At 52.0% G+C, this 25,988-nt stretch overlaps 1 protein-coding gene across 2 annotated transcripts; it reads left to right on the top strand.

The window, feature by feature from the left end:
- The first annotated feature begins 30 nt into the window (after nt 1-30).
- On the top strand, nt 31-25,988 carry TAB1 (TGF-beta activated kinase 1 (MAP3K7) binding protein 1). 2 transcript variants are annotated; one of them, XM_027540738.1, is made up of 11 exons: nt 31-133; nt 13,651-13,787; nt 14,106-14,259; nt 15,159-15,245; nt 15,740-15,878; nt 16,839-16,952; nt 17,913-18,024; nt 19,521-19,665; nt 21,167-21,389; nt 22,381-22,543; nt 24,064-25,988. In XM_027540738.1, exons 1-11 carry the CDS (start codon nt 101-103, stop codon nt 24,269-24,271), a joined length of 1,515 nt encoding a protein of 504 aa, XP_027396539.1. In that variant the 5' UTR covers nt 31-100; the 3' UTR covers nt 24,272-25,988. The 2 variants fall into 2 exon arrangements, with proteins under 2 accessions (XP_027396539.1, XP_027396537.1); XM_027540736.1 differs by lacking the exon at nt 31-133 and adding an exon at nt 2,422-2,487.

The raw sequence follows: 25,988 nt of genomic DNA, 5'->3' as shown, positions 1-25,988 counted from the left end.
CCCTGATAGCGCGGTCCTCCTGACTGGCTTCGGGCCACTCTAGCCGCCCTTTTCGACTGCTCCGCCGGGAGGCGGGCGCGTCCGCGGGGGTCCCTCCAAGATGGCGGCGCAGAGGAGGAGCCTGCTGCAGAGTGTGAGGAACCCACTCGCTCTTCGGGCTGGGGGTTGGGAGCCCCGGGGGAACTGTGGGGTGCAGGCGCGGCTCCCCCTCCGCCTTTGGGCTGCCTCCCAGTCCCTAGCCGGGTGTGGCCGTCACCCTTCCCGTTTCCCGGGCCGGCCCACCCCCCTCATTCGTGACCGGGGGGCGCGTGCAGCCCCGCAAGGCCTGCGCGTGCGCGCTGCTGCCCAGGCCGTCGGGGGCTCGGATTCGCGGTCCAGCCGCCGCGAGCGTCAAGGGCGCGTGGAGGTTAGGAGCGTCCTGAACCCTGCAGGGATACTAGCGCGCGGCCGCCGAGAGAGCCCGAGCTGCGAGCCCACCCCGGGCCCTGGGCAGGCCGTTCGATAATCCTCATAGCAACACCAGCCCGTTGTGTGTGGCTTACTGTATTCCAGGCTTTGTGCCAGTCGCCTTACATTTGTTTGTAAGTTTAATTTTCATATCAGCCCCGTGAGGTAGATACTGTAATTCTTCCTGTTTTACAGATGAGGAAACTGAGGCACAGAGAGGTGGTCCTTTGCCCAAGGCCACACAGCTGGTAAGTGGCAGAGGCAGGATTAAAGTTAGGGATTCTGATTGCAGAACCTCTCTTAACCTCTAGGTTATACGGAAGGAATGGCTGGGTTCAGACCCTGGTTCTAATTCACTATTCCTCCATTGGCCTCAGTTTCCTTAGGTGTTAGGTAAGAGTAGGTGGTCTGTGTGTGGGGGAGGTGGGGACGTTGTCTTGAGATTCCACTCCTCTCAGTCTGGACCCTCCTGGGTTTGTCACTGGTGTCTTCCAGCCTCTGCATCCTTTTGACTCACGTTCACGTCCATGGTGCATGTTGGCACCATGGACCTATTCTGACTTGCCAGGGCGGGTTGGCAGTCACCTGGGTCCTCCTCAGACATGGCAGTCTGTTGTACTTGTCTGTGGACTTGACTGCCTCCTGTAGTGGAAAGTGAAGAGAGGGATTTATGATCTACAGTGAAGAGTGTCACCATTGCCTGCCTCCACTGGGTGGGCATTTAATACATTGTTTGTAAAATAATGAGTAAAGCATTTGAAGCCAGGTCCAGTGCTCAGCCTTCCCTGGTGGGGAATGCTCTCTTCCCCTCCACATCTTTGGCTACCCCTTTATTTTACTGCTGCCTGGCAGTTTGGCCTCATCTTTGAGTTGGTTAGGTAGGCCTAGCCTTCTGTTTTGTAGGAGGGCAGGGCCCCTGTGCAAATGTCCCCAATGTAGTAAACATTGAAGAAATACCGGCTGGACAGTGGCAAGTGCTGGAGTGGTAACTGTTGTAGGCTGACTTGGCTTGCCGAAGAGAGTGGCTACCAGCTTCCCTCCCTTCTCCGTGTCATGGAGCCCAAGTGTCTCGGGTTAGACAGAGGCGAGCTTTGCTAGCTCTAGAATGTGTTCCTGGGTGGTGCGCATTTTAAAAAGTTGGCTGGTTAGCTTGAAGCACATAGCGTGATGATGAAAGGCAAAGGAATGGTGGGCGTGCCCACATCAGGCCCCTCCCACCCGAATGTCGTTAGAGACGTCTTTGCTCACAGGGTGTCTCAGCACCCGTGCACGGGTGCTAGGCCTGGCCTGCCCTCCCCTGTCCTGAGTCTTGCTGAGAGGAGCTCACACAGCATCATTCCGCAGGTGGCTGTAAGGGATGCTGATCTGTGTTACCGGACCTGGGGATACGAAGATCAGTAGGGCGGATATCCACCCTTACTGCATTTGCAGCACTGCGTGGAGAAGCAGGCATCACAGAGACAGTGATGAGGGCACTCTCCCGTCAGTGTGAAGAGGGGCTGCTGATGGCCTGATTTGGCCAGGTCATTGGAGGCTTGCAGGAGGGGCTGTGCGGGGTGCTGATTAGCTGACAGATGGCTGAGCGCCTCGTGGCATGTCCTCCTGAGGAGTTTCACCTTTGGTCCCCAGGTGGTGTAGTGCCTTGAAAGGTCTTTCGAAGAGAAGAGGAGCTTTTGAGGTAGCTTCAAAAGAACATGGGCCCTTCACAGCCTGATAAAACAGCTCACCAGTCCTGTATGGCCTTGGGCAAGTCACATAGCATCCCTGAACCTTGATTTTTCACTTAACTTCCCTGAACCTTGGTTTCCTCAACCAAGGGTACTCCCAGGAGTGTTGTTAGTATTAAATAAACATGTTACATGCCTGACCTGGTGTGGTTATGCTCCAGCCATGAACCTCCACCTTCAGTTCTGCTCTGAATGAAGGCTGCATTTCTTTTCCTCCAGTGTCACCGAGTACTCACTGTGTGGCAGGCACTGGGTAGGGGCAGGGGACTCTGCCCTCATGAAGCTTATGTTCTGGGAAGGGAGACAGGAAACAGTAAGTACAGACTGTATATGATATTACAGTTTCTGGGATACAACACAGGAAGTGATACGAGGAAGAATAGGCAGGATTCACAGGATGATGGAGGGCCTGTTGTAGAGAGTGGTCGGGGAAGATTGTTTGACATTTGATGAGATGCACGGGCCGGTAGGAGGGAGTATTTCTGCATGAGGCAACAGGGATGCAAAGGCTCTCCTGTTCGAAGATCATCAGGAGGCCAGCATGGCTGCAGTGGAGTGGAGTGTGTTCGGGGAGTGGTAGATGCTTGACGTCTGAGGGAGCCTTGTGGATCCTCATGTGAGCTCTGGGTTCTGTGCTAAGTGCAATGTGACACTCTCAGGTTTGAGTCGAGGCATGAAGCGATCTGATTTGTGGCGGGAGCAGGAGCCTTCCGTAGAGAGGCAGGCATTTGAGTGGCGAGAGTGGAAGCGTGGTGCGCAGTGCTCTTGGTCGTCCGGGTGTGAGATGACCGAGGCTTGGCCAGCGATGGCAGAGGGGTGGTGAGGAGTGCTGGGTTCTACTGCATTTCGGGGAAGAGCTGATAGGATTTGCTGGCAGATCAGGCGTGGGTGTGGGACAGAGGAAGAAGAGTTGAGAAGGACTACAAGGTTTTCACTGGAACAACAGTGGTGCCATTTACTGAGGTGGGGGACCTTGGGGGCAGGGAGAATCACTAGTTTGAGTTTGCCTAAACTGTTACTTGCTTAATTGTAAAAAAGTTCACTTGAAATCAGTTTTTTTCCTAAGCAGTTATATCTATGATATCCCAAGTCCTAGCCATATTTCCCACCCCCTACAGTGTGTATGAAAATAAACAATACAGCCTTAAAGTGAAAACATCCTTTAGGTCATCACCTGTAGCCATCTCATCACCATCAAAATGTTGTCTAGCTGCTCTAGGGCACAGTAAACTCCTCAATTATTAGTAGCCCCTTCAAGAGTGTATCAGGTCTATATCTCTGATGAAAACAGAGAATCTTTGATGGAAACCCTAGTGAAAGATGTGGGCGCCAGGAGTGGAGTTGCTCCCAGAGAAGCAGGGAAGGAAAAGGAGGTCATTCAGAAAGATGGAGACGGCATGAGGCGTCAGGGTGTTTTAGGCTTTTTGGAGAGAGAGAACTGTCCCCCCGCCTGCCCGGAGTCATCTTCCTGCGGGCTTTATTCTCCCTTTCTGAGCTTCTTTTTTGTCTCTAAGGAATCCGGGTGCTTTCGCCACAAAAACACTTGGCCTTTTCATATAATAATTTGATATTCAAGCTGTGGCCTGAACTTGGAATCATGCTTTTGTCCACTTCTGCTGCCCAGGAGTTTGAGATGAGTCTCCACAGGAAGTTTTATGGAGTATTTTTTGTGACATGGTCACATATGTACATGAGGTGCTAATACATAAATATATGTGCACAAGGTGTAATGCCCTTAAAGGGTTAAATATAGTTGAATCACTAGAGAAATGTATACCAAAATATTAATTTTGGAAACGCCCTCACAGTTAAAATTAGGCTTTTTGAAAGAGATTCTTGTGAGAAATGGATTTGTAACCTATCAAAGAGCTGAGTGGGCCGTGCTCACAGTTGCACGTGTTTACTCGGCGCTGTGAGCCGTGAGATGCCCCCTTTCCAGCTTCTCACGACTCGGGTTCAGGCGCTCAAGTGCTGCTTGCTGCTGGCGCTTCGGGCCTGGCATTTGCAGGCGGGGGATAAAGCATGCCTCAGCGGGTGCCGGGTGGAGGGGTGGGTGGTTTGTGTGAATAGAAAATAAATGACCTTTCTGAAAACTGTTCAGAAATGTGGAGGAAGGAAGCAAGAGGGTAGGCAGTCTGGTGGGTTTTAATAGAATCAGCAGGGAACACTTGGTGTGGATAATCCCCATGGAGGTGGAGAAAGCGGGGAGAATAGAACTGAAGCTTACTTAGCCACAGCGGGGTGAGAATGATTTTGGGGGCCATTGTTGAAATCAGGGGGGACCCAATACTCTCCCACTCCAACATGGGCAGCACCTCCTGGAATTCTCTGGAGGCTTGTTACTGAACATTTGAGCTGCCGTGGGGACTGCAGTCTAGGTACCTGAGAAATTGCCCAGATGTCATCGGGTCTAAGATATTGCTTGTAAGGACACATCATTATTTTATATGCTACTAAGAAAGAAAGCACACTACTGATTAACTTGTAATACACCAACTGCCGAGATACTAAAAATGTTGAAAATACATGTCTTCGAATCAGTGAAATAAAGGAGCCAATTAACAGTACCAGGCTACAACCTGAGAGTTGCCGCAAAGCCAAAGAATTAATGGCCAGGGAGCAGGTGCCCAGTGTACCCGGTTGCTCAGGGAAAGGGCCCCGCCGCCTTGGGCAGGATTTTCCCAGAGCCTAGGACACGTTCATGAGGTGGTCAGTGTGTGCTGGTATAAAACTCATTGCTACTTATGAAAGTTATTTGTTCTTTAGTTCTCTTTCAAACTTTATGATGCTCTCAAGAGATAGACTAGTATGTACATAGGACCAAGCACCTTTCTGATTCTTGCTAATCTCCCTTTTTTCAACAGAGAGAACAGGGCTTCAGCCCACAGTGCAGTGGGCCAAGAGATCAGTTAGAATTTCCTAACCTTGTTTTGTTTTCCTTTTTATCACGGTCAAGATCTGGCAGGCAATAATGTTATCCACTTATAATACTAACAAGTTCACATTAAAAAAGAAACCATTTGAATTAAAAAAAAGGGCAAATTAAAGAAGAAACATGAAGGACTTCCCTGGTGGTTTAGTAGCGAAGACTCCATGCTCCCAATGCAGGGGACCTAGGTTCTATCCCTGGTCAGAGAACAAGATCCCACATGCTGCAACTGAGTTCACGTGCTGCAGCTGAGACCTTGCACAGCCTAATAAGTTAATAATATTAAAAAGAAAAAACATGAAGTGGGTAATTTGTTGAAGATAGTGAGTAGATGGTTGAGGTTTGGGGAGCACGGGCCTCCAGCACCAGTTAGATTTGAGCAGAGCCTTTGGGGATGGGCAGGACTTAGAAAGACAGAAAGGGGAAGGCCCAGCCCTACCATAGATAGTTTTTAATATGCTTTTTGGGTAATTCTTTTGAGTTTCTTCTTTTCTTTATTTAAATAGCAAACCAAGTTAAGTTGTCTAGAAACTCAGCGTTTCAAGAGTGCCAGTGTGAAATAAGAGCTTTGCTCAGCATGGTTCATATGCATGAATAGTTTTCAAGTGCGTGCTTGTTTCTGGGACTGTACCTCTAAGGTCAGTAACCTCTTCATTTGAGGCTCCAAAAATACACATGGCTTTTCAAGTATCATAAACCTTCAGTGGAGGTGTTACTTCCCTTCTGTGTTTGCTGCAGACACCTCCTGTCAGAAGCGGGTTAGCTTTCCACGCTTTTTGTTCTGGTCACAGTTTTTTGGAAATCATTTGGAACACTCTGTAGCAGGCCTTATCTGTACAAGACAGCTGAGTGAGATTGTCCATCTGTCAAAGGGTGAGATTCAAAACTGTGTCAACAGGCTGGAAGGCTGAGATGAAAGCATTACAGTATAATCCAACCGATAAAAATTTAGGTTTAAAAAGCCCTCTACAGGAGTGTGGTTGCAGGGGACTGACTCGAGAACTTCAGAGAGAAAAGATTTTGCTATTCTAGACAGTAGGAATTTTCACGTGGAGGCTACATGCCCATCTTTTCTTTAGGTGTATGGAGGCTTTTGACTTTTTGTGTTGATTTTCTATCCTACCACCTTTATTTATTTCCTTTGAGTTGGTTTTATTATTTATTCTTTGGGATTTCCAAGTACTGTCATATCAAATTCAGATAGAGATAACTGTGTGTCTTTTCCAAGTCTTAAGCCCTCCTCCTTTTCTCTTGTCTAATTGCATGTGCTAATGCCTCTAATTCATTGTTAAGTGATGGAGGTTGCAGTATCCTTGCCGTGTTTCTGATCTGAACACGAATACCTCTTGTGTTTACGCAGTAAGTAAGACGCTGGTGTTAGGACTGACTGAAGTATACATAGAATGGCACATTAAGAAAATATCCATCGATTACAGTTTCCTTAAGTGTCTTTATGGACAAAGACTGCCTTTAAATAAAAATAGCCCTGGAGTACTTACCCACTGACCTAAACACTGATTGCCAGTTAATAAAATAATATATTTCCAAAATATCACTGGCTCATCATTATGAAAATCAAATATCAGAAAAAGCACTCGACATTGTTTAAGTATCCAGACACTAGGCATAAATACTCTAAAGAGTAAGGTGCTTGCTGAGTAGATTGACCACTGTCAGACACACAGTCTCTGGGTTGGGGAGCTTGCTGTGCTCACGTCAGCCACACTCGGCTGCAACCGCCAGTGCGGCGTCAGCCTGCTCCCGAGAGCAGCATCGCGTGCTCCCATCGTGAGGTGCTTTTACATGAACCGTTCCCCTGCCACGACACACTGACGTGGCGAGTTCCCCAGTCATCCACCTGAATTGGTTTCCTTCCTGTGAGAGAAACTGACGTACCAGTCTTTCTCATAGTGCATTTGTCAGTGCTGAGTGGGGCCATAAGTGCTTGGGTGATAATTTATTTTTTGCTGGAAAGTATGAATGTGTTGGGAAGATTCAAGTCCCTGGAAAACTGTGTCTGTCCCTCGTGGGAGTTAGGAAGCGGCAGGGGAAGCATGGTGGTTGCAGCATGGGTGGCACGTTTCGCATCGTGGTGACACATTTGTATTGTTCATCTCATGTTAGAGGACGAGCTTAGTCCATCTTAATCTCAGTGCTAATCACAGGCAGGATTCTAGAACGTGTAAATGTCTTCTCCCATGCTTTAAAACAGTTAATGGCATTTCGGGGCACCAAATATTGGCTTCTTGGCCCATCTTTTCAAGAGGACAAGTGACCGTCATGATTGAGGAGTTGCTTTTATGCCTCTGCTTATTCTTGTGCTTAACTTCATCCCAGGTGGAGGCAGGAGAGAGACCCTAGAAAAGGAGTTTCTTGTGAAAATTTACTTGCCAGGTTTCCTGAGACCTTTGTGAGGTTCTTGGGGATGAAGATATGTTGATCAGGTCTAAGATAATAGGGGATGATTGGCAACATATTTCTTTCTCTCTTTTTTTAAAATTAATTTTCCTTTGGTTGTGCTGGGTCTTTGTTGCTGTGCTCTGGCTCTATCTCGTTGCGGCGAGCTGGAGCTGCTCTTCATCACGGTGCACAGGGTTCTCGTCGTGGCTTCTTGTTGCAGGACACAGGCTTCGGTGGTTGCAGCACGTGGGCTCAGGAGTTGCGGCTCGCAGGCTCTAGAGAGAACAGGCTCAGTAGTTGTGGGGCATGGGCTTAGGGCAACATCTCTTTCTGGAAAAATAACTCCTTGGCAATGAACTCCTTTCTGTGGCCTGAAAGGCCTTCCTCTGTCCCCACCTGGGCACACACGTGCATGCGTGTGTGTGAACACAGGAACAAGCTACTTGTCCTGCTACTCACTGCGGAGGCGATGCCAGCCTCATGCTCCCTTAACCCTGCTCATTTTATGTTCTGCCTCAGGGTCTTCGAGTGTACTGTTCCCTCTAACTGGAAGGCTCCTTGAAATGACCACTGCTCCATCATCATTCAGGTCTGTCTCAGAGGTCACCTCCCCAGGCAGGCTTCCTTTAACGTCCTTGTCTAGAAGAGGCCTGCCCATCCCCGTCTGTCCCCTTACCCTGAGGTGTTTTCTCCGTAGCGCATTGCCCTGTCTACAAGTGCCTTGTTTATTCATTGTATAACGTGTTTGAAGTCTTTCTCCCTAGCAAGGAAATTTCAAGTTAAGGACCCTTGGTTATTTTTTCTGCTGTGTCCACAGCAGCTGGGGTAATGTCAGCCTTTTGTAATGTTCAGTAAATATTTGTTGAATGAATATATGTATTAATCAAATATACTTTCATCATGTAATGTTGTATGGGGATTCCAGAGAGTCAAGCTTGCACTTACATTAAAATAGACATTTTTGTTGCTTTTAAATGAGACAGGTTAGGATTAGAGCAAGAAACAATTTTGTATTACCATAAAGGAGTTTTTTGTTTTGTTTTATTTCCCTGTAGCTCAACCTGTCAAGAGAGTTATTGGGTTGGTGAAAAAGTAATTGCGGTTTTGGATCATGAATTTTAAATCATTATAACTAGGCTGAAACACATTTATTAATCAAAATGTGCTGTGACTTAGTCCACTCAGTCACGCAGACTCTGCAACCCCATGGATTGTAGCCTTCTAGGCTCCTCTGTCCATAGGGATTCTCCAGGCAAGAGTACTGGAGAGGGTTGCCATGCCCTCCTCCAGGGGATCTTCCCCACCCAGGGATCAAACCCAGTCTCCCGCACTGCAGGCAGTCTCTTTACTGCCTGAGCCACAGGGGAGGCCCAGAATAGTCAGCACACTACAGCCCATTAAAGTCAGCACATCTTTGCCAATGAGAAATAAGTCTTTATTCCTGTAGCGTCAAAGTCCATACTTCGGGATTCGATGAACTCTTAGAAAGCATTTTCTGCCTCCTGCTGGTTGTGGAAGCATTTTTCATGCAAAAAGTTGTCAGGATGCTTGGTGGTAGTCCGTTGGTAAGAGGTCAGGTGAACATGGCAGATGAGGCAAAACTTCATAGCCCAATTCATTCAACTTTTGAAGTGTTGGTTGTATGACGTGTGGTCGGGCATTGTCGGGCAAGAATTGGGCCCTTTCTGTTGACCAATGCCAGCTGCAGGCGTTATAATTTTCAGTGCATCTCATTTGTTTGCTGAGCATACTTCTCTGATGTAATGTTTTCACCAGGATTCAGGAAGCTATGGTGGATCAGACAGGCAACAGACCACTAAACAGTGACCATGACCTTTTTATTTTGGTACAGGTTTGTCTTTGGGTATAAGTTTGAAGAAGCTTTGGATCTTCTTCTCAGTCCAGACACTGAGCTGGTCATTGCCAGTTGTTCACATAAAATCCTTTTTGTTGCACATCACAATCCAAGTGAGAAATGGTTCATTGTTGCTTAGTGTAAGAGAAGACGACACTTCAAAATGATGATTTTAAGGGTTTCCTTGGTGTCTCGGTGGTAAAGAATCCACCTACCAAGCAAAACAATGAGTTTTCTGACTGTGACCAGCTCATGAGGCACGCACTTATCGAGCTTTCTCAGCTTTCCAATTTGCTTCAAATGCCGAATGACTGTAGAACGGTCGACAATGAGTTCTTCAGTAACTTCTTGTGCACTTGTAAGAGGACCAGCTTTGATGATGGCTCTCCATCGGTCATTGTCAACTTGCGATGGCCGGCCACCACGCTCCTCATCTTTAAGGCTCTCGTCTCCTTTGCAAAGCTTCTTGAGCCACCACTGCGCAGTGTATTCGTTAGTTCGTTAGCAGTTCCTGGGCCAAATGCGTTGTTGATATTGCGAGTTGTCTCTGCTGCTTTATGACCCATTTTGAACTTGAATAAGAAAATCACTTGAATTTTCTTTGTGTCTAACATCATTTCCCTAGTCTAAAATAAATACAAAATAAACAGCAGTAATAAGTCATTAGCAAAAAAAAAATAAAGGGAGAAATGTGCATTAAAATGATGTATAACATAAGCACATTTATTTAAGGATATATGCCAGTATCAAACAGCAAAGTTCATCAACAGTGCAAAACCAGTTACTTTCGCACCAGTCTAATAAACATCCAGCAGCACCAGAGCTGAGCAGAAATTCAGCTCTTAACTGCTGTTCCTATTCCACTGACAGGTTTCAGTCATATTTTCTGTTGTCAGAGCATAGTTTTTTAGCCCTTGTGGTGAAATTGTGTGTATTTTTAAAAAATCCTGTAAAGAAAACACAAGGGCATTTAAAGATATACCGTGTTGATGAATTGCAAAATTCAACCTAGCAAAGGTATCACATCTCCTCAGATTGATCTATAGATTTAAAACAATTCCAGTAAAAACTCCAGCAGAATTTTCTGGTAGATACAGACAAGCCGATTCTAAAATTTATAGGGAAGGGTAAAGGAACTAGAATACCCAAAACAGTTCTGAAAAAGATTCAAGTTAGAGGTATCACATTAACCAATTTTATAATGTAGATTTTAAATATAGACTTAAGGTCATGGTAATCAAGATCATCGAGTTGGTCGAGGGATAGACACATAGATCAACAGAGTAGAACAGAGTCCAGATACAAGTATGGCCAGTTAATTTCTGACAAAGATGCAAAGATAATTCAGTGGCGAAAGAATAATCTTTTCAACAAATAGTATTGGAAAAAATGGACATCCATTTGCAAAAAAAAATGGACTGAAATCTCCTGCCTTATATAGAAATTAACTCAAAATGGATCACAGGTCTAAACATAACACGATAATACTTTCAGAAGAAAACAGAAGATCTCTTGACCTGGGACTGGGCAGAGAGGTCTTAGACATGACATCAAGAGTATGAACCATGAAAGAAAAAAATGATTAAATGCATTTCACTAAAGCTAAAAAGTTGCTTTTCAAAAGACACTAGTAAGTGAATGAAATAGCAGGCTACAGACTGGGGGGATATTTGCAAATCCCATATGCAAGGGATGACTTTTATCCAAGATATATAAAGAACTCGCAAAACTCAGCAGTTAAAACAACTCGGTTAAAACATGGGCATGAGACTTAAACAGATGCTTCAACGAGGAAGTGTGGATGACGAAAAAGGCACATGAAAAGCTGTTCCACATCATTATTAGTCATTAGGAGATGCCAATTAAAGATGTGATGGGATGTAAGTACACACTTCTCAGAATGCCTAAATTAAAGAAAGAAAAAAAAGTACCGTGTAGTGGTGAGGATGTAGAGCACCTGGAGCTCCTGTGCGTTACCTGTGGGATGCACATGGTACACCGCTTTGGAAAACAGTTTGACAGTTTCTTACAAAGTTAAACAGCAGTCTCACTCTTAGGTATTTACCCTAGCGATATGAAGAGTTATGTTCACACAGAAACCTGCCCATGAGTGTTTATAATAGCTCTCTTCATAATTGCCCAAAACTGGAAACAGCCCAGATGCCCTTCAGGGGACGAATGGATAAACTCTGCCACATGCGTGTGATGGAATACTGCTCCACAATAAAAAGGCACCACCTGTGGATGCGGGCACCAACTTGGATGAAGCTCAGAGGCATAATGCTGAGCAGGAGAAGCCAGCGTCAAAAGGTCATACCCTTAAAGACCTGGAGTACAGTGGTGGTGGCCTGGGGCTGGTGGAGGGGGAGAATGGGGAGTTTTTGTTTGATGGGTTTAGAGTTTCAGTTTCACAAGATGGAAAGAGTTATGGGGTTGGATAGTGGTGGTGCTGCACAACATTGGGGATTTATTTAATAGCAGTAAGAGGCGCACTTACAAATGGTTACAATGATAAAGCTTATCTTCTATGTGTTAACCGCAGTAAAAGAGGGGGAAAGTTATGTACCACGTGATTTCATTTATGGCATTCTTGAAAAGACTGCATAGTGATGGGGCACAGGTCAGTGGTTGCCAGGAGTTAGAGGAGGGTGTGGCTTCAAAGAGGCACCTGAGGGCACGTTTGGGGTTGCTGGGCTCTTCCTTGTCTCAGTTGTGGCTGTTCTGTGTCTCAGTTTGTTACACAAATCTCTACAAGTGTTAAAATTCATAGACCTACCCACCAGAAAGGCAGTGTTACTATAGGCTAATTTAAAAATAAAAACGAACTCCCACAGCCTGCTGAAGTTGCTCCATGGTGCAAAGCATACAACTAAAGTGCTGAAATAAATGCAGCATAGAAGCAATTAAAATGGAAAAAAAAAAGCCATAAAGTCCCTCCCTGTCAATATGTAAATAAACAAAAGATGAAGTGTGCCACAAAAGCTAAACCACAGGCGTTTTACATATCTGATTGCAAAAGCCAGCTGAAGTGGTTTTCACATCCTTTTTTGAAGACTGTGAGTGCTGACTTGAAAGAAGTTGTGCACAGTATTCGTGCTTGTTCAGTTTTCAGTAAAGCTTTCAATCCAAATTTTACTCTCCTTGAGCTGAACTTGGATTTTCCCAGCTGTTTTAGTTTGCTGTAGTTCAACACGGTGGGCACAGGAATGCCTCTGTGAACCAGGCACAGCTCCCAGGTAGGGGCCGGGTACAGGGGAGGCTTCCAGTGAGATGGCGTGGATCACACCTGTGCCTCGTGTCAGGGTCGTTTCCGGGGCTTAGAGAATGCAGGTGTTCAGAGTGTCCCCCAAGGAGATTGAGGAAATGCAGAGTCTGAGCTGGCTCCTGGACAGCTCTGTGCATGTTTTAAAGCTCCATCTTGGCTGTACTGAACAGCCTGCTTTGAGACCTATGGGGCAGAATGGGAGTTAGACACAGGCAGGGTTGGCGGGACCAGGTGTAGTAGAGATACGCAAGAGGGCTGGCAACCAAGCCTGGGGGAAGATCTTCCTGAAGGAAGGCTTTCTGGAGGTGGTGACTCCCTAGCCAGAGTCCCGAAGGACGTGGAGAATTATTAGACAAAGAGGCTGTTCCACACAGGAAGAAAGAGTGAAATGTGGACAGGGCACTCCAAGCATTTGGTACTAGTAGAGAAGCATGTGGGGGTGGGCGCAGATGGGACTGGGCACCAGGGTGAAGCAGGAACCAGGGGTGGAGACCCTAGTACCAGGAAGAGTGAGGCTGAGCTTTGTCAGTTTCTCAAGTGTCTGAATCAGTCCCCTGGGAAGAGCTACCTATACTCAGCCAGACAGCCTGAGCCCCACCAGGATCAGACACTCTGTGGGAGGGGCCTGGAAATCTGCAGTTTGAACCAGCGCCCGAGGGACTGCAGTGTGAGGTGGGGACCACCAGGGAGGGGAGTTTTACACCGGGAGTTTCCTTCACTTGTGTCTGTGTGTCTGACTCGTGCTCCGTCCGTAGAGCAGCACATTCCTGGAGACCACTGCTGAACCTTGCGTTTGGGGACCCCAGTCTTTTTCACGTGTCTTGGGGACTGTTGTGGATTAGACGGAAACCATGCAAACCCTTCTGCAGGTGTTTGTTCATACCCGCGTCGTTGTTCTCCAGGAGGAAGTGGAACCTTCTGGGTGGGGCTTTAGGCCTGCTAGGTTTTTGCTGGGGAAGAAAAGATGAGGTGGGGTCTGCCCTTGGCGAGAAGGTAATGCGTCTTGGTGTCCTGGTGTCCTTCCCAGGAGCAGCAGCCCAGCTGGACGGATGACCTGCCGCTCTGCCACCTCTCGGGGGTCGGCTCAGCTTCTAACCGCAGCTACTCCGCTGACGGCAAGGGCACCGAGAGCCATCCACCAGAGGACAACTGGCTCAAGTTCCGGTGAGGTGCCGCCACTGCTCTGCTGGGCAGCAGAAGCAGGCTTGCAAGAAAAGCATTTGGCAGCTCTTTGGCGTGGGGCTTACCAAGTACAGTGTGGCCCACGGGAGGTGGCCTGCTCCGGGGGGCAGAGGGCATCCCAGAAGGTCATGGCCAGAGAGAAATGATGGTCAGAGTGGGGACCCAGGTGCTCACTTGAAGCCACAGCCACTGTGTCTTTTGTCTCCCAGTTCCCTTCCTCCTCCCCTCACTCTGGAGCTGGAGTCACTCTTCTGTGAGTGACTGAGGTCTCAGGCCTCTCCTGCCCTGTCTCTCTGTCAGAAGTGAGAACAACTGCTTCCTGTACGGGGTCTTCAATGGCTACGATGGCAACCGGGTGACCAACTTCGTGGCCCAGCGGCTGTCGGCGGAGCTCCTGCTGGGCCAGCTCAACACTGAGCACACCGAGGCCGACGTGCGGCGGGTGCTGCTGCAGGTACCGGGCTCAGGCAGGCCGGCTGTGACTTCCAGGGTTGGCCCAGAGGAGATCCTCCTGGGGAAGGGCTTATGGGCGTCACCTTGGACCCAGGGCTGAGGTGGGAGTTGCTGAGCCCTGGTAGAAGCAGGGTGTTTAGGGTGACCCCTTTCTTTCCATGCGGCTCAGATGCTCGGCCTCGGTGGCCCCTCACTCCTGGTTGGCTGGTGTCGTTTTCCATCCAGTTCTGCATTCCTGCTTGCTGCGGTTCTGGAGTTTCTCCTCCTGGCATCTCCTTTTGGAAGCAGGTCCCAAGGCATTAATTGTAGATGAGAATGGTGGATTCTGGTTCCTCGAGAACAGCTTTCCCAGCCATTTTCCTGCCTTGGCACCCAAAGGCCTGATCACTCGGGGGCAGTGCCAGGAACTGTCAGCTGCTGCCCCTGGGGAAGGTGGCGACATGGCCCGTGTCAAGGGGCCTTCAGGATGTGGCAGTGACATTAGCTGTCACTGACCTAGACTCACTCTGAGCCAGGGCTGGGTGCTCGAGGGAATGCTCTCAGTGACTCTCAGGCAGCACTTCCTCTGTGTCATAGATGAGGGGCTGAGACTGGCCGGCAGGGGCAGAGCTGACATGCACCCCCCGGTGGCCTGACTCCAAGCCTGTGCTCTCAGCCTCTCTGCCATCTCTTGCTTCTCTGGTTGCTCTGTGATGCCTCCTGGAAGGTACCAGCCCCACGGGGCCGTCTCTGTCAGTCCTTGCTCTGCGGGAGCAGTGGTGCCTGGCGGTCCCCTGTGTGAAGCCCCATCACGTGGTGACCTGCGGTTGCTATGACTTGTTGCTATTAATAAGGGGCGTTTCAGCCTCAGTTGACAGTGGTATTTGAACCTGCCTTCGCTTCCTTGTCCCCTGCGTCCAGGCTTTTGATGTGGTGGAAAGGAGCTTCCTGGAGTCCATTGATGACGCGCTGGCTGAGAAGGCGAGCCTCCAGTCTCAGCTGCCCGAGGTAATGTCCTCAGCCTGTGCCCCTGGAGAAGCAAGGCCCGTCTTTGCTTGGAGCAAGGACTCATCTGCTGTGTCCCTCCCAAGCCATCGACACAGCTGGGCCAGAGCAGCAGGCATTAGGGGGATAGTTCCTGATGGGATGTGGGTGGGTGATGGTTCTGTCCTCTAGGGACCTTGTTGGCCAGCTGTGAGCAGCTGTGCTCTGAGGCTCTGCTTAGGGTGGGCAGGGGTGTGAGAGAAGCCCCTGTGAGGTCGGTCCTTGGCCCGAATCAGTCCAGGCCTCGTCACCTGCCTGCTCACGTCATGCTTTAGGCTCCTTCAGGGCAGCCGGCACAAGTGAGGTTGTGCCTGGTTGTCCTGAAAGACACCTGCTCTGAGCTTCAGCCAGCTTCTGTCCCAGACAGGCCTTAGATGCTCGCTCTTTAAGGGAGGGCAGGTAGGTGAGATGGTCTCCCAGGCCCTGGCCTGCTCTGAACCCCCCATGATGGCTTCTAGGGTGTCCCTCAGCACCAGCTGCCTCCTCAGTATCAGAAGATCCTCGAAAGACTCAAGGCCTTGGAGAAGGAGATCTCAGGAGGAGCCATGGCTGTCGTGGCAGTCCTTCTCAACAACAGGCTCTACGTGGCCAATGTCGGTGAGCCGCCTGCTTGTCCCAAGGCCGGGCAGTGGGAAAGAAGGTCACCTCAGGATCCAGGAGTCCTTTGAGCAGTCAGCCTGCTCCCCAGACACAGAAGACCTGCAGCGCAAGTGTCCTGAGGCCGCTGGGCGTTTCCTGTTACTCCACACGATATCTCGGTCCCAGCCCAGAGTGTTTGAAGGACCTGCTAGGAGGCGGGCGTCCTGGCTTTAGTCCCTACTCTGTCCCTAACTGGCTGTGGCTTGGGGAGTTGTGTCCCCTCTTTGCTCTACCGCAGTGGTTTCCTCTTCTGGGAGAGGCTGCCTGGCTGTGGAAAGACCCACGTGGCGTCCTGTGAAGGGGACCAAGAAGGGCTAGGTGCGGGCTGGAGGCAGGGCAGGGTCCCAGGGCTGATGGGGTTTGTAGGCAAAGAAGGGCCGTCTGGGAACCTGAGAAGCTGGTGCCCCCTGGGTGCAGGCTACTGCAGGGGCTCCGGAGAGATCCCACTGACACGGTGCCTCTTCTCTTCCTCCTTCCCTTAAGATTTCATTATGGGAAAAACTCAAAAGTGTAAACAAATAGAATAGCATTTAATGAACTTCCGTGTGCGCCTGCCCCAGCCCCAACATCTTCCCCCGGCCAGTTTCATTTCATCCACAGCCCTCTGTCCCTGCCTTGTTGGGAAGCAAACCCTGGGACTGTCATGTTATCTGTAAATATTGCAGTGTGTCTCCTTAGAAAAAAGGTCTCTTATTAAGATCATAATCATCTTTGGTTGACACTGGAAAAGTTTAAACTAATTCCTTAATCTCCCCAGCTCTCCCCAGCTAGTGACTCGCTCCAGTGGTCTGAGCCTGTTTTCTTTGCTCTTTTGAGGGAGTTCCGTGTGTGAGATGCCTGCCTCTTCTCTCTTTTTTACAACGTGTCCTGTTCTTCACTGTGCTCTGTCTTAGCTCAGCTGCTCCAATTCTGCTGCAGGTACAAACCGTGCACTTCTATGCAAATCCACGGTGGACGGTCTGCAGGTGACGCAGCTGAACGTGGACCACACCACAGAGAATGAGGACGAGCTTTTCCGGCTCTCGCAGCTGGGTGAGTGAGGGGGCGGGGCAGGCCCAGGGCTCTGGGGGTGGGGCTCGAGCCCGGTGGCTCGTTCTGCACCTTCTGGTGGCCGTGTAGAGGGAGGCACAGCATGGACGGGCTGTGACTTTGGGCTTGGGACCAGCCTGCCTGGGGTTGAATCCCAGCTTAGCCACTTACTCACTGGTGGTTTGGGATCTTACTCAAGTTTTCTGTGCCTCAGTTTCCCCTTCTGTGCAACGAGGATAATAGTGACACTCAGGATGGTGTAAGGGTTGAAAGGGTTATCATGCGTGGATTGCTTCCAAATGTCCCTGGTGCTCACTGTTGCTGGTGGAGCCTGAGAAGCCAAAGAAGTCCTGGGACTCCAGCCGCCGCCACGGCCACCCCTGCCCTCCCCTGTGAGCTCAGGCCGCAGAGGGAGCCGGGTTGGCCGGTGCTGGATCTCGTCTCCCGTGGGGGAGGAACTCTGAGCCAGGCGTGTTCCCAGAGCAGCGGGGCTGGGCATACTGGGGGACTTGGGGTTAGCTGCCTTCCAAGGCTCCCTGCTGTGACCTCACTTCCTGTTCACTGGGTTCCCATTGCTTTGTTTTTGTGGACATGTCTGTGTCGTCCCCTTTCGGTTCTTTTTTTTTTTTTTTAATTTTTTATTTATTGATTTTGGCGGCGCTGGGTCCTTGTTGCTGTGCACAGGCTGTCTCTAGCTGTGGTGAGCGGAGGCCGTCTCTGGCTGCGGCGTGTGAGCTTCTCACTGGCGGCTTCTCTTATGCCGCGTGGGCTCTGGGGCGTGCGGGCTCAGCAGTTGTGCACATGGGCTTAGGTGCTCTGAAGCACGTGCCGTCTTCTCAGACCAGGGATTGAACCCTCGTCCCCTGCATTGGCAGGCGGATTCTTAGCCACTGGACCACCAGGGAAGCCGCTGGGCTCTTCTTTATGAACAAAGCCTGAGGGGTATGTTTCTCCCTCTGGTAGGTTTGGATGCAGGAAAGATCAAGCAAGTGGGGGTCATCTGTGGGCAGGAGAGCACCAGGCGCATTGGGGATTACAAGGTCAAGTACGGGTACACTGACGTCGACCTACTCAGGTAAGCGCCGGCCCAGCTGCCCCTCGTTTGTCTGAAAGACCAGAGGCCCAGGGGCAGATAACAGATTGTAGGCTCTGGGACAAGAGGTAGAGTTGAGGTAGTTCAGAGCCCAAGGAGATTCTTTCATCCTCCTAGAGAGGTTGGTGTGGGGCAGGCCCTGGACCCAGCAGGCCAGGCTGGCAGGGGGTCAATTAGGGAGCTGGGTCAAAGCCACAGGCAGCATCCGGTGCCACGGGGCCTGGCAGGCCAGAGTTGGCATGAGCCGCCTCGTGTGGACAGAAATGGACCGAAGGCTGTTGGTCAGCGCTCTCGTGGCTGAGGCCAAGGCGGGGGTGCCAGATGGGTTGTCCCCGCTGGGCGCCACCCAGTGCTCACAGCAGACGGGAGAGGGTAATAATTGTGAGCCTTCGTCTAAGCCGGTGCATGGTTCCTCACATCCACGCTCTTATTCCGTCCTCACTCAGGCCCTGTGAGGTGGTTGCTGTTTCTGCCCCAAAGATATTTTCATGTGAGGAAACTGCCACACGCAGACAGTGGGTGGCCTGCTTGGTCTCAAGGCTAACAATGGGCTGAGTCGAGACTTGAACCCAGGGAGCCTGGATTCAGAGCTTGGGTTTAAGTAATCGAGCTTGGAACCTTTTGTCTCTAATTCATGGGGTTGTGTTTGCTTTATGGGAAGGTACATTGCATTTTAGAGCGATTCAAGAAATGCCCAGGATATGGAGTGAAAAGTGGATCTTCCTCCCACCCCAGGCTCAGACTCCTTCCTCAGAGGCTGCTAGTTTCTGTGCACATGAGCGTATACGTGTGTGTGTGTGTGTTTGGTGGGAGCAGGGAGGGGGCAGATTTCTTTTTCAAAACAGCCACAGATACTCGCATCCCGTGCCGTGTGGTGCACCTGACTGTACTCAGCACAGGCGTGTGCCTCTCTTTTCCTGCACACCTGCAGTCTCCGCTGCCACATTCTTGGTAGCTGCTACTAGGGTTCCAGGGTGTAGCTGTCAGCACCCGCCTAACGTGCCCCTGCTGATGGACTTTTGGGGTGTTTCTAGACTCACTCTTTTAACCTGTTGCCAGGAACGTCCCCTCATCCTTGCCCTGCGTGCGTGTGTTGGAACTTCCTGACATTGCCCAGCTCTGATGGGCCATCAGTTCATGGTCCCTTTGCAGCTGGAGTGTGTTTGGACTCTAGGTCAGCTTTGGGGAGATGTGGACTTCTTTATGGACAGGAGATGTGGAGTGGGGCCAGGATTGGGCCTTTGACCTTGGCTGTTCTGACCTCAGCTGCCCACTGACTTTCCTGGCCTGCTGAGCTTTATGTTAGCAGCTGTCCTCAGAAGACAGGTCTGTTTTCTTGGTTTTGCTCTTTCCTCTATTTCTTTTCCTCTTGTCAGAAGTATGTTTTATTTTACGTTCTGGGTGTAGATTCTTCTCACTAGGATAAATGTCCCAGGGCCCATTCCAAGCACAGCTTCCCCTCCACTCTCTTCCCACAGTGCTGCCAAGTCCAAGCCGATCATTGCAGAGCCTGAAATCCACGGTGCACAGCCCCTGGATGGGGTGACAGGCTTCCTGGTGCTGATGTCCGAGGGGCTGTACAAGGCCCTGGAGGCAGCCCACGGGCCTGGGCAGGCCAACCAGGTGAGCTGGGCATGGGCAAAGCATGGCTGACCAGCCTGCAGGGTGGCATGCTCCCTGGGGGCTGCAGTCAGCTCTCCCTCTCAGCTCCAAGGTAATCAGGGACCTAGAGTTCTGATTCTCAAATGGTTTTGCCAGACATTGCTGTGTTCAAAACTGGGAGAAGAAAAAGCCCAGAGTTCCACACAAACCCATCCCACCCAAAAGCTTTGCTCTCCAGACCTGAAGCAGTGTCAGTCTCCAGGGCCCTGAGCGGAGCCTCAGGGAAGAGGGTGAGGAAAGTGGAGGCAGGCATGGTTCTGGAGACTGTCGGGAAGGGCCTGGCCTGCAGGGGTGCAGCCTGGTACACAGAGCGCCGGACAAGGACTCGTGTGGCCTGTCCAGGTCCCACTCCACCGCCTCTTCCACTTTCCTCTTTGAGCTGTAGGCGGTTTATAGTTTGTTCCTCGTTTCTGAGACGAGGATGCTGACCTCTTAACTGTGTGGGGCTGCGGTGAGGCCCGGGCGAGGTAGACAGAGGTCCTCAGCCCGTGGGAGGTGCTGCTTTCCACTCTGCCTCGGGGTGTGTGTGTCTCTGAAGTGGGACTCGAGGCAGTCACTTGAAGGATGACCTTGAAGGGAAGACCTCGGCTGGCGGGGCTGGGCAGGGAGGTTCAGGTGGTGCTCCTCCTGCCATCTGTGATTCTGTCCTAATGAGAAATAAGAAGGGTAAGTCTTAGGAGCCTGTCTCTTACCACCTGTGTTCTGGGCTTTTCACCTGTTTTATCTCATTCCTTCCAGTCGCCTGATGACGTAGTGGGGGCAGGGGCTCACTGCCATGTCAGATTAGGGAGTTTGGAGCTCAGAGTCCAGGGTCTTGTCTGAGGTGACACAGCTGGTCAGTAATGGAGCTGAGCCCATTTCTACCTCCTCCCCCGGACCATGCCCGGGTCGTTTCCTGTTACCTGCTTCTGCTCTCCTACCTCCAAGAGACTGCGCCCAGCAGTGTGATTTTTTGTTTGTTTGTTTGTTTCTTCGGTCTTCACAATAAGATTATGTCGTGGCTTCTTCTGCCTTCTAGAATGCACTGAACAGTGGACTTTTCTGGGGTCAGAGCCCCGTCTTCATCCTGTAGCCTCAGTTTCTAACAAAAACGGCATATCATCTCCTACAGTAAGTTTGTTCCAGGAAAGAAAGCTTAATCATAATGACAGTTTGTACTGGGCTTTCTAATAGTCTCCGAAGTGCCCTCACATCCATTTTATCCTCATTGTAATGCAGCGAGGTAAATGTTATTCACCCATTGTTTTGGTCTGAAAGCCAAAAATCAGAGAAATCACAAGGTCATATCTTCTCTAATGAGAAAGTTCCAGGAGAGTTATCCTGAATAGCGTGAGAAGCTCAGGTCGCAGGCTTGGCTGGTGACCCCTGAGTGTCCTGATTAGACTGTGAAGATGGTGCCGTTGGGGCCTGCAGTCGCTGGGACCGCTCATTCCTCACCGGGTTGGTGCTCCCCCACCCCCAGGAGATCGCCGCCATGATCGACACGGAGTTCGCCAAGCAGACCTCGCTTGACGCGGTGGCCCAGGCGGTGGTGGACCGGGTGAAGCGGATCCACAGCGACACCTTTGCCAGTGGCGGGGAGCGTGCCAAGTTCTGTCCGAGGCACGAGGACATGACCCTGCTGGTGCGGAACTTTGGCTACCCGCTGGGCGAGATGAGCCAGTCCGCACCCTCCCCAGCCCCAGGTATGTATGCCACGTGCACAGGAAGGCATCCGGGGCCACTGTCCAGGGCTGGGCTCGGGCAGAGCCGCTGAGGCCTTGGGCCTCTCTGCCTTGGGTGGCGTGGAGTTGGGAGGCCTGTCTTTGAGCACTTCCAGGTCGGGTTCTGACTTGAAAGCTCTCTGAGCTGCGCTTATATTTCCCTTTTTGTCTGTGAAACCAGGACAGTACCTTCTGCCCTGGCCTCCCCCAAAAGACCTGAGCTGCGGGAAGCACTTTGCAGCGCCATGGGCCACATCTCTGGGACCATGGCACCCGCTGGCCCAGGGCCTGCTGTGCAGAGCAGGCACCTCACCTGCATATTTCCTTTCATCCTCATTAATGATATTTACAGAAAGGAAACCGAGGCCCTGGGAGGAAGGGACCTAGGCACAGTTGGCTGTGTCGGAGATGATTTGGTTTGATTTAATTCTGAATCGAGTTGCCCAGGAAGAGAGGCGATTGCGCTTTTGCCCTCCCTCTCAGTGCTGTGTAGTGTCAAGACCATCAGTTCCTGAGGCTGCGTTTCCTTTCCTTTTTTCAAACAAGCAAGCCCCAGCACTCAGGCATCCACAGAGGGATTCGTTCTCCTGCAGACAGCGGGGTTACTGCAGTTTTAGGTTGTTATTGCAACCATATTTTTGTTGGGCCAACCTCAACCAGGAGCATTCTTAGCCCTCGGGTTAAAGCATCGTGGGAAGCCATGCAGTAACCCTTTCATTGAGGCAGCGCAGCCCTGGTTTTTTCTCCTGCCTGAGCACCAGCGATGCTTTGCTGCTGAGAGCAGGCCCCTGCCTGGCCAGAACCTTGTCTCTGCCAGATACTCCTTCACCGTCCCAAGGGGCAGAGGGCCAAGCTCGGGGCACGGAGCCGGGCCCCCGCCTATCTTCTCAGCCCCCAGCGCAGTCCTGTTCCTGCCACCCCAGGATTCCCCACCAGCCGCATCCTGTGGCCCACCACTCTCTTCCTCTCACAGCCTCTGGAGGACGCGTGTACCCCGTGTCCGTGCCTTACTCGAGCGCCCAGAGCACCAGCAAGACCAGCGTGACCCTGTCCCTCGTCATGCCCTCCCAGGGCCAGCTGGTCAACGGGGCCCACAGCGCTTCCACCCTGGACGAGGCCACTCCCACCCTCACCAAGTAAGCGCCCATCCCCACCCCCATCCGCTTTCAGGCAGGCCTGCTTCCCGAGGACAGCCCTCGGTCCCTGGATGGAGTGGCCACAGGCCGCATCCTGTAGGGTCTTGTTCCTCTCGAACTCCCCAACTCCACATCCCTGGGGAGGCCTGCGTAGATCTGGTTCCAGCAGCTCCTTGAAGCTGGGCAGAGAAGGGTGGGGACAGGCGGTTCATGCCGACAGCCTGCTGTTCACTTCTTCCTGCAGGTGCCGCGGGTCAGTTTTCATTTAATAGGAATGTTCTCCTCTTGTTCTTTGCTCCCAGCTCGGAGTGTGTGGTTTGGGAGGTCACCCCATGGCACCTGTGCTTGGGGGGCATTGTTTGGCCTGTGCTGGCCCGTGGGAGCCGGTACGCTCTGACTGAAAGTGTCCAGTGTTAGCTTTGAAGTGAGGCCTCTAGTTTCAGGCTTGGAGAGGGGTGGCCGCAGCTGGGGGTCTGGATCCTGGGGGTGTGGCGGCAGGCCACACCGCAGACCTGCCTGACAGGTCTGGTGTCCACCCCACCCCCTCCATTCTGGGGAGTGTGTCCCGCCCCCCAGCCAGCTGCCACAGCAGGGGGTGGGATCAGGTTTCCACATTCCAGCCCCTGCAGAGAATAATAGAGATGCCACACCCGGCCCACTCAGGAGCTGGCCAGTTGGAAGGGCCACCAGGAAGGTTTCCCTCTGCCTTGCAGGGGCTTATTTCCAGCTCCCTGCCCGCCTCCCCCCCCCCCCCCGCCACTGCCGCTGTGGGCTCAAGGGGCCTGCTAGGCCACTGAGTAATGGGCATCTCCCCACCCCTGCAGCGGAGCCACCAGCTGTGTCCACAAAGGCTGGGAGTGGTAGCGGTTGTCCCAGACCAGGCAGGGAGACTAGCCGCTCTGTGCCTCTGGCTCCCCAGGGCCCCACACAGCCTCTTTCCTCCACCCTGCACTGGAGCTTAGTTGGGCGCCCGGGCCTGGCCCAGTGCTGAGTGCTAGGCAGTGCGGGGCGTTTGGAGGACAGTGGGCTGGCAGGTAATTCCCAGACGTTACAGGCTCTGAGGGTGGGTGCCTGGGGGGGGCCTGTCCTGACCCAGCAGTGAGAGGAACGAGGAGGAGTGAGGAGGTTTTCTGGGAGAAGAATGCTGGCCTCCCTGTGGTCAGTGGGTTCTGGAGTGGGGTGGATTCAGAGAGGCTGGAATGGATGGCGTCCAGCTCAGCACAGCTCGGAGGGCGACGTGTTCTATGTCCCGCACAGTAGCCACTAGCCACCCTTGATTATTGAGCGCTGGAGTGGTCCGTTTTACTTAATTCCAGGTAATTTAAATAGCCACTTGTAGCTAGAACTTCACAAATGCCTTTCACTTTTCACCTGCCCCAAAGAACACCTGACCAGGCTGGCTCTCGTGATGGCCTTTGTCAGAGAGGCCTGTGCCCAGAGGGATTGGCCAAGGCAGGCGCCGTGTGTCCCCAGGCCGGAAGCCAAGGCCTGTGACTGACTTGCCCCTGTCCTGCCCACAGCCAGAGCCCAACCCTGACCCTGCAGTCCACCAACACGCACACCCAGAGCAGCAGCTCCAGCTCGGACGGGGGCCTTTTCCGCTCCCGGCCCGCCCACTCCCTCCCGCCTGGCGAGGATGGCCGCGTGGAGCCCTACGTGGACTTTGCCGAGTTCTACCGCCTCTGGAGCGTGGACCATGGCGAGCAGAGTGTGGTGACGGCGCCGTAGCCCGGCCGCAGAGTGCCTCCCGACAGGACGGGGCTTGGGAATGGGGCCCAGCTCCGGGCAGGATGGGCCTTTTCCTGCCGTTTGCCTGTGCCGTGGGGGCCAGCAGGGGCCCCGTCGTTCTCTTACCCCACAGCCTTCAGTGCTGTGGAGAATGTTCTCTGAGTGTGCCAACACAGGCTGGGCCCCTTGTTACGGCGCCGGCACAGGGGGCTGCCTCAGCCAGGACCACTGTGTTTCTCCAAATGCGGGTCACGAGTGCGGCAGCCATGAGCACACCAAGTGGGGCCTTGCATGCCGCAGGCCCGCAGCTGCTGCTTTCCCGAGCCCATCCTTTCCCGCCTGCCCTGGAAGAGCCTGTGGCCACTGCTGGCACCCCCACTTCACCCCGGCGGTGGTTCCCGCCTTTCTTCTCCGGCCTCCAGAGGGGAACTCCAGTTGGCATCTGCACCTTTGAGGCCTATACCTGTCCCTGGGCCCGCCTGGGTTCAGGCGGACTGGGATGACTGCAGAGGGGTGGTCAGGTGGGAAGGACCTGGAAGGAGCTGGTCTAACAGGAGCAGTGGTCCTGGAACCCCCCAGAGCCGGGCGGAGGAGAGGTGAGGACGTGTCCGGCCTGAGCGGGACAGCGGCTGCTCTTCTCCGGGAGCCGGTGTGGCTCTTTCCGTCCCAGACCCAGGGAGCCCCAGGTTGGGGAGCCGCTAAGATTGCGATCTTTACCACTGACTGTGAGTCTCTGCTGTTTTCAGGGTAACACACAGGTCTTCCGTCAGGCCACAGGGCTCATCAGAAACAGAGAACAGTGGGAAATGGTTCCGAAAGGGAAGAGGTCTTGGAGACAAGCTGCTCTGGGTGGTCCAGAGCTTTGGAGACACGTACTGTTTCTACAGACTCTTAGGGCAGGATCAGGCCAGCCCAGGCCCTGAGTCAGATCATTTCATGCGTGTGATCTGCCTTCAGCGGGGAGGGGTGCCACCAGGGCGCTCAGCTAGAATTGCCCTTCGTGTTTTCAGAGGAGGAAGCAGGCCCAGGTCACACAGTTAGGGGTGGCGTGTAGGCTTAGTCGCTCACTTGTGTCTAACTCTGGAGACCCCATGGACTGTAGCCCTCCAGGATCCTCTGTCCTTGGGATTTCCCAGGCAAGTGTACTTGCTATGCCCTCCTCCAAGGGATCTTCCCAACCCCATGGATCAAACCCGGTGTCTCTTGCATCTCCTGTATTGACATGCAGATTCTTTACATTTGTGCCACCTGGGAAGCCCAGTTAGTGGTGGAGCAGAATTCACATTTTTCTGTCTCTGAGGTCCCCTGGATTCTTACCGCCCCCTCCCCAGCTCCCAGCCCCCTGCCCACGACTCCCCAGACAGCTCACCAGGGATTGGCCACAGTGTGTGGCCTCAAGTGTGCTTGGAGTGTGAAAAGTCTGAGGCCAGTTCCAAGGTCCCCTGTTGGCTCTGTGGTCCTGGAGTGTGTTTCCCTGTGGTGGTGCAGGGCCCAGTACCCTGCCGGTTTCCATGGGGAGCGGATCTCAGCAGGGAGCCCTTAGCCCGCCCCAACTGCGAGGCCATCTCTGTTGTGCAGGTGAGCAGATTTCAGATCAGTCAGAGAGGCTTGGGAACAAAGGGAATTCTCTTCCAAGAGTGTCTGTGATGCTGTTTGGTCTCTAGAAATAGAATCACTTTTTTATTGCAGTAAAGAAATAATAAAGGGTGGTATCATA

Source organism: Bos indicus x Bos taurus, chromosome 5 (genome assembly GCF_003369695.1).
Source record: "Bos indicus x Bos taurus breed Angus x Brahman F1 hybrid chromosome 5, Bos_hybrid_MaternalHap_v2.0, whole genome shotgun sequence".
In the NCBI taxonomy this organism is placed as follows: domain Eukaryota; kingdom Metazoa; phylum Chordata; class Mammalia; order Artiodactyla; family Bovidae; genus Bos; species Bos indicus x Bos taurus.
This window is presented reverse-complemented; position numbering and strand designations above follow the sequence as displayed.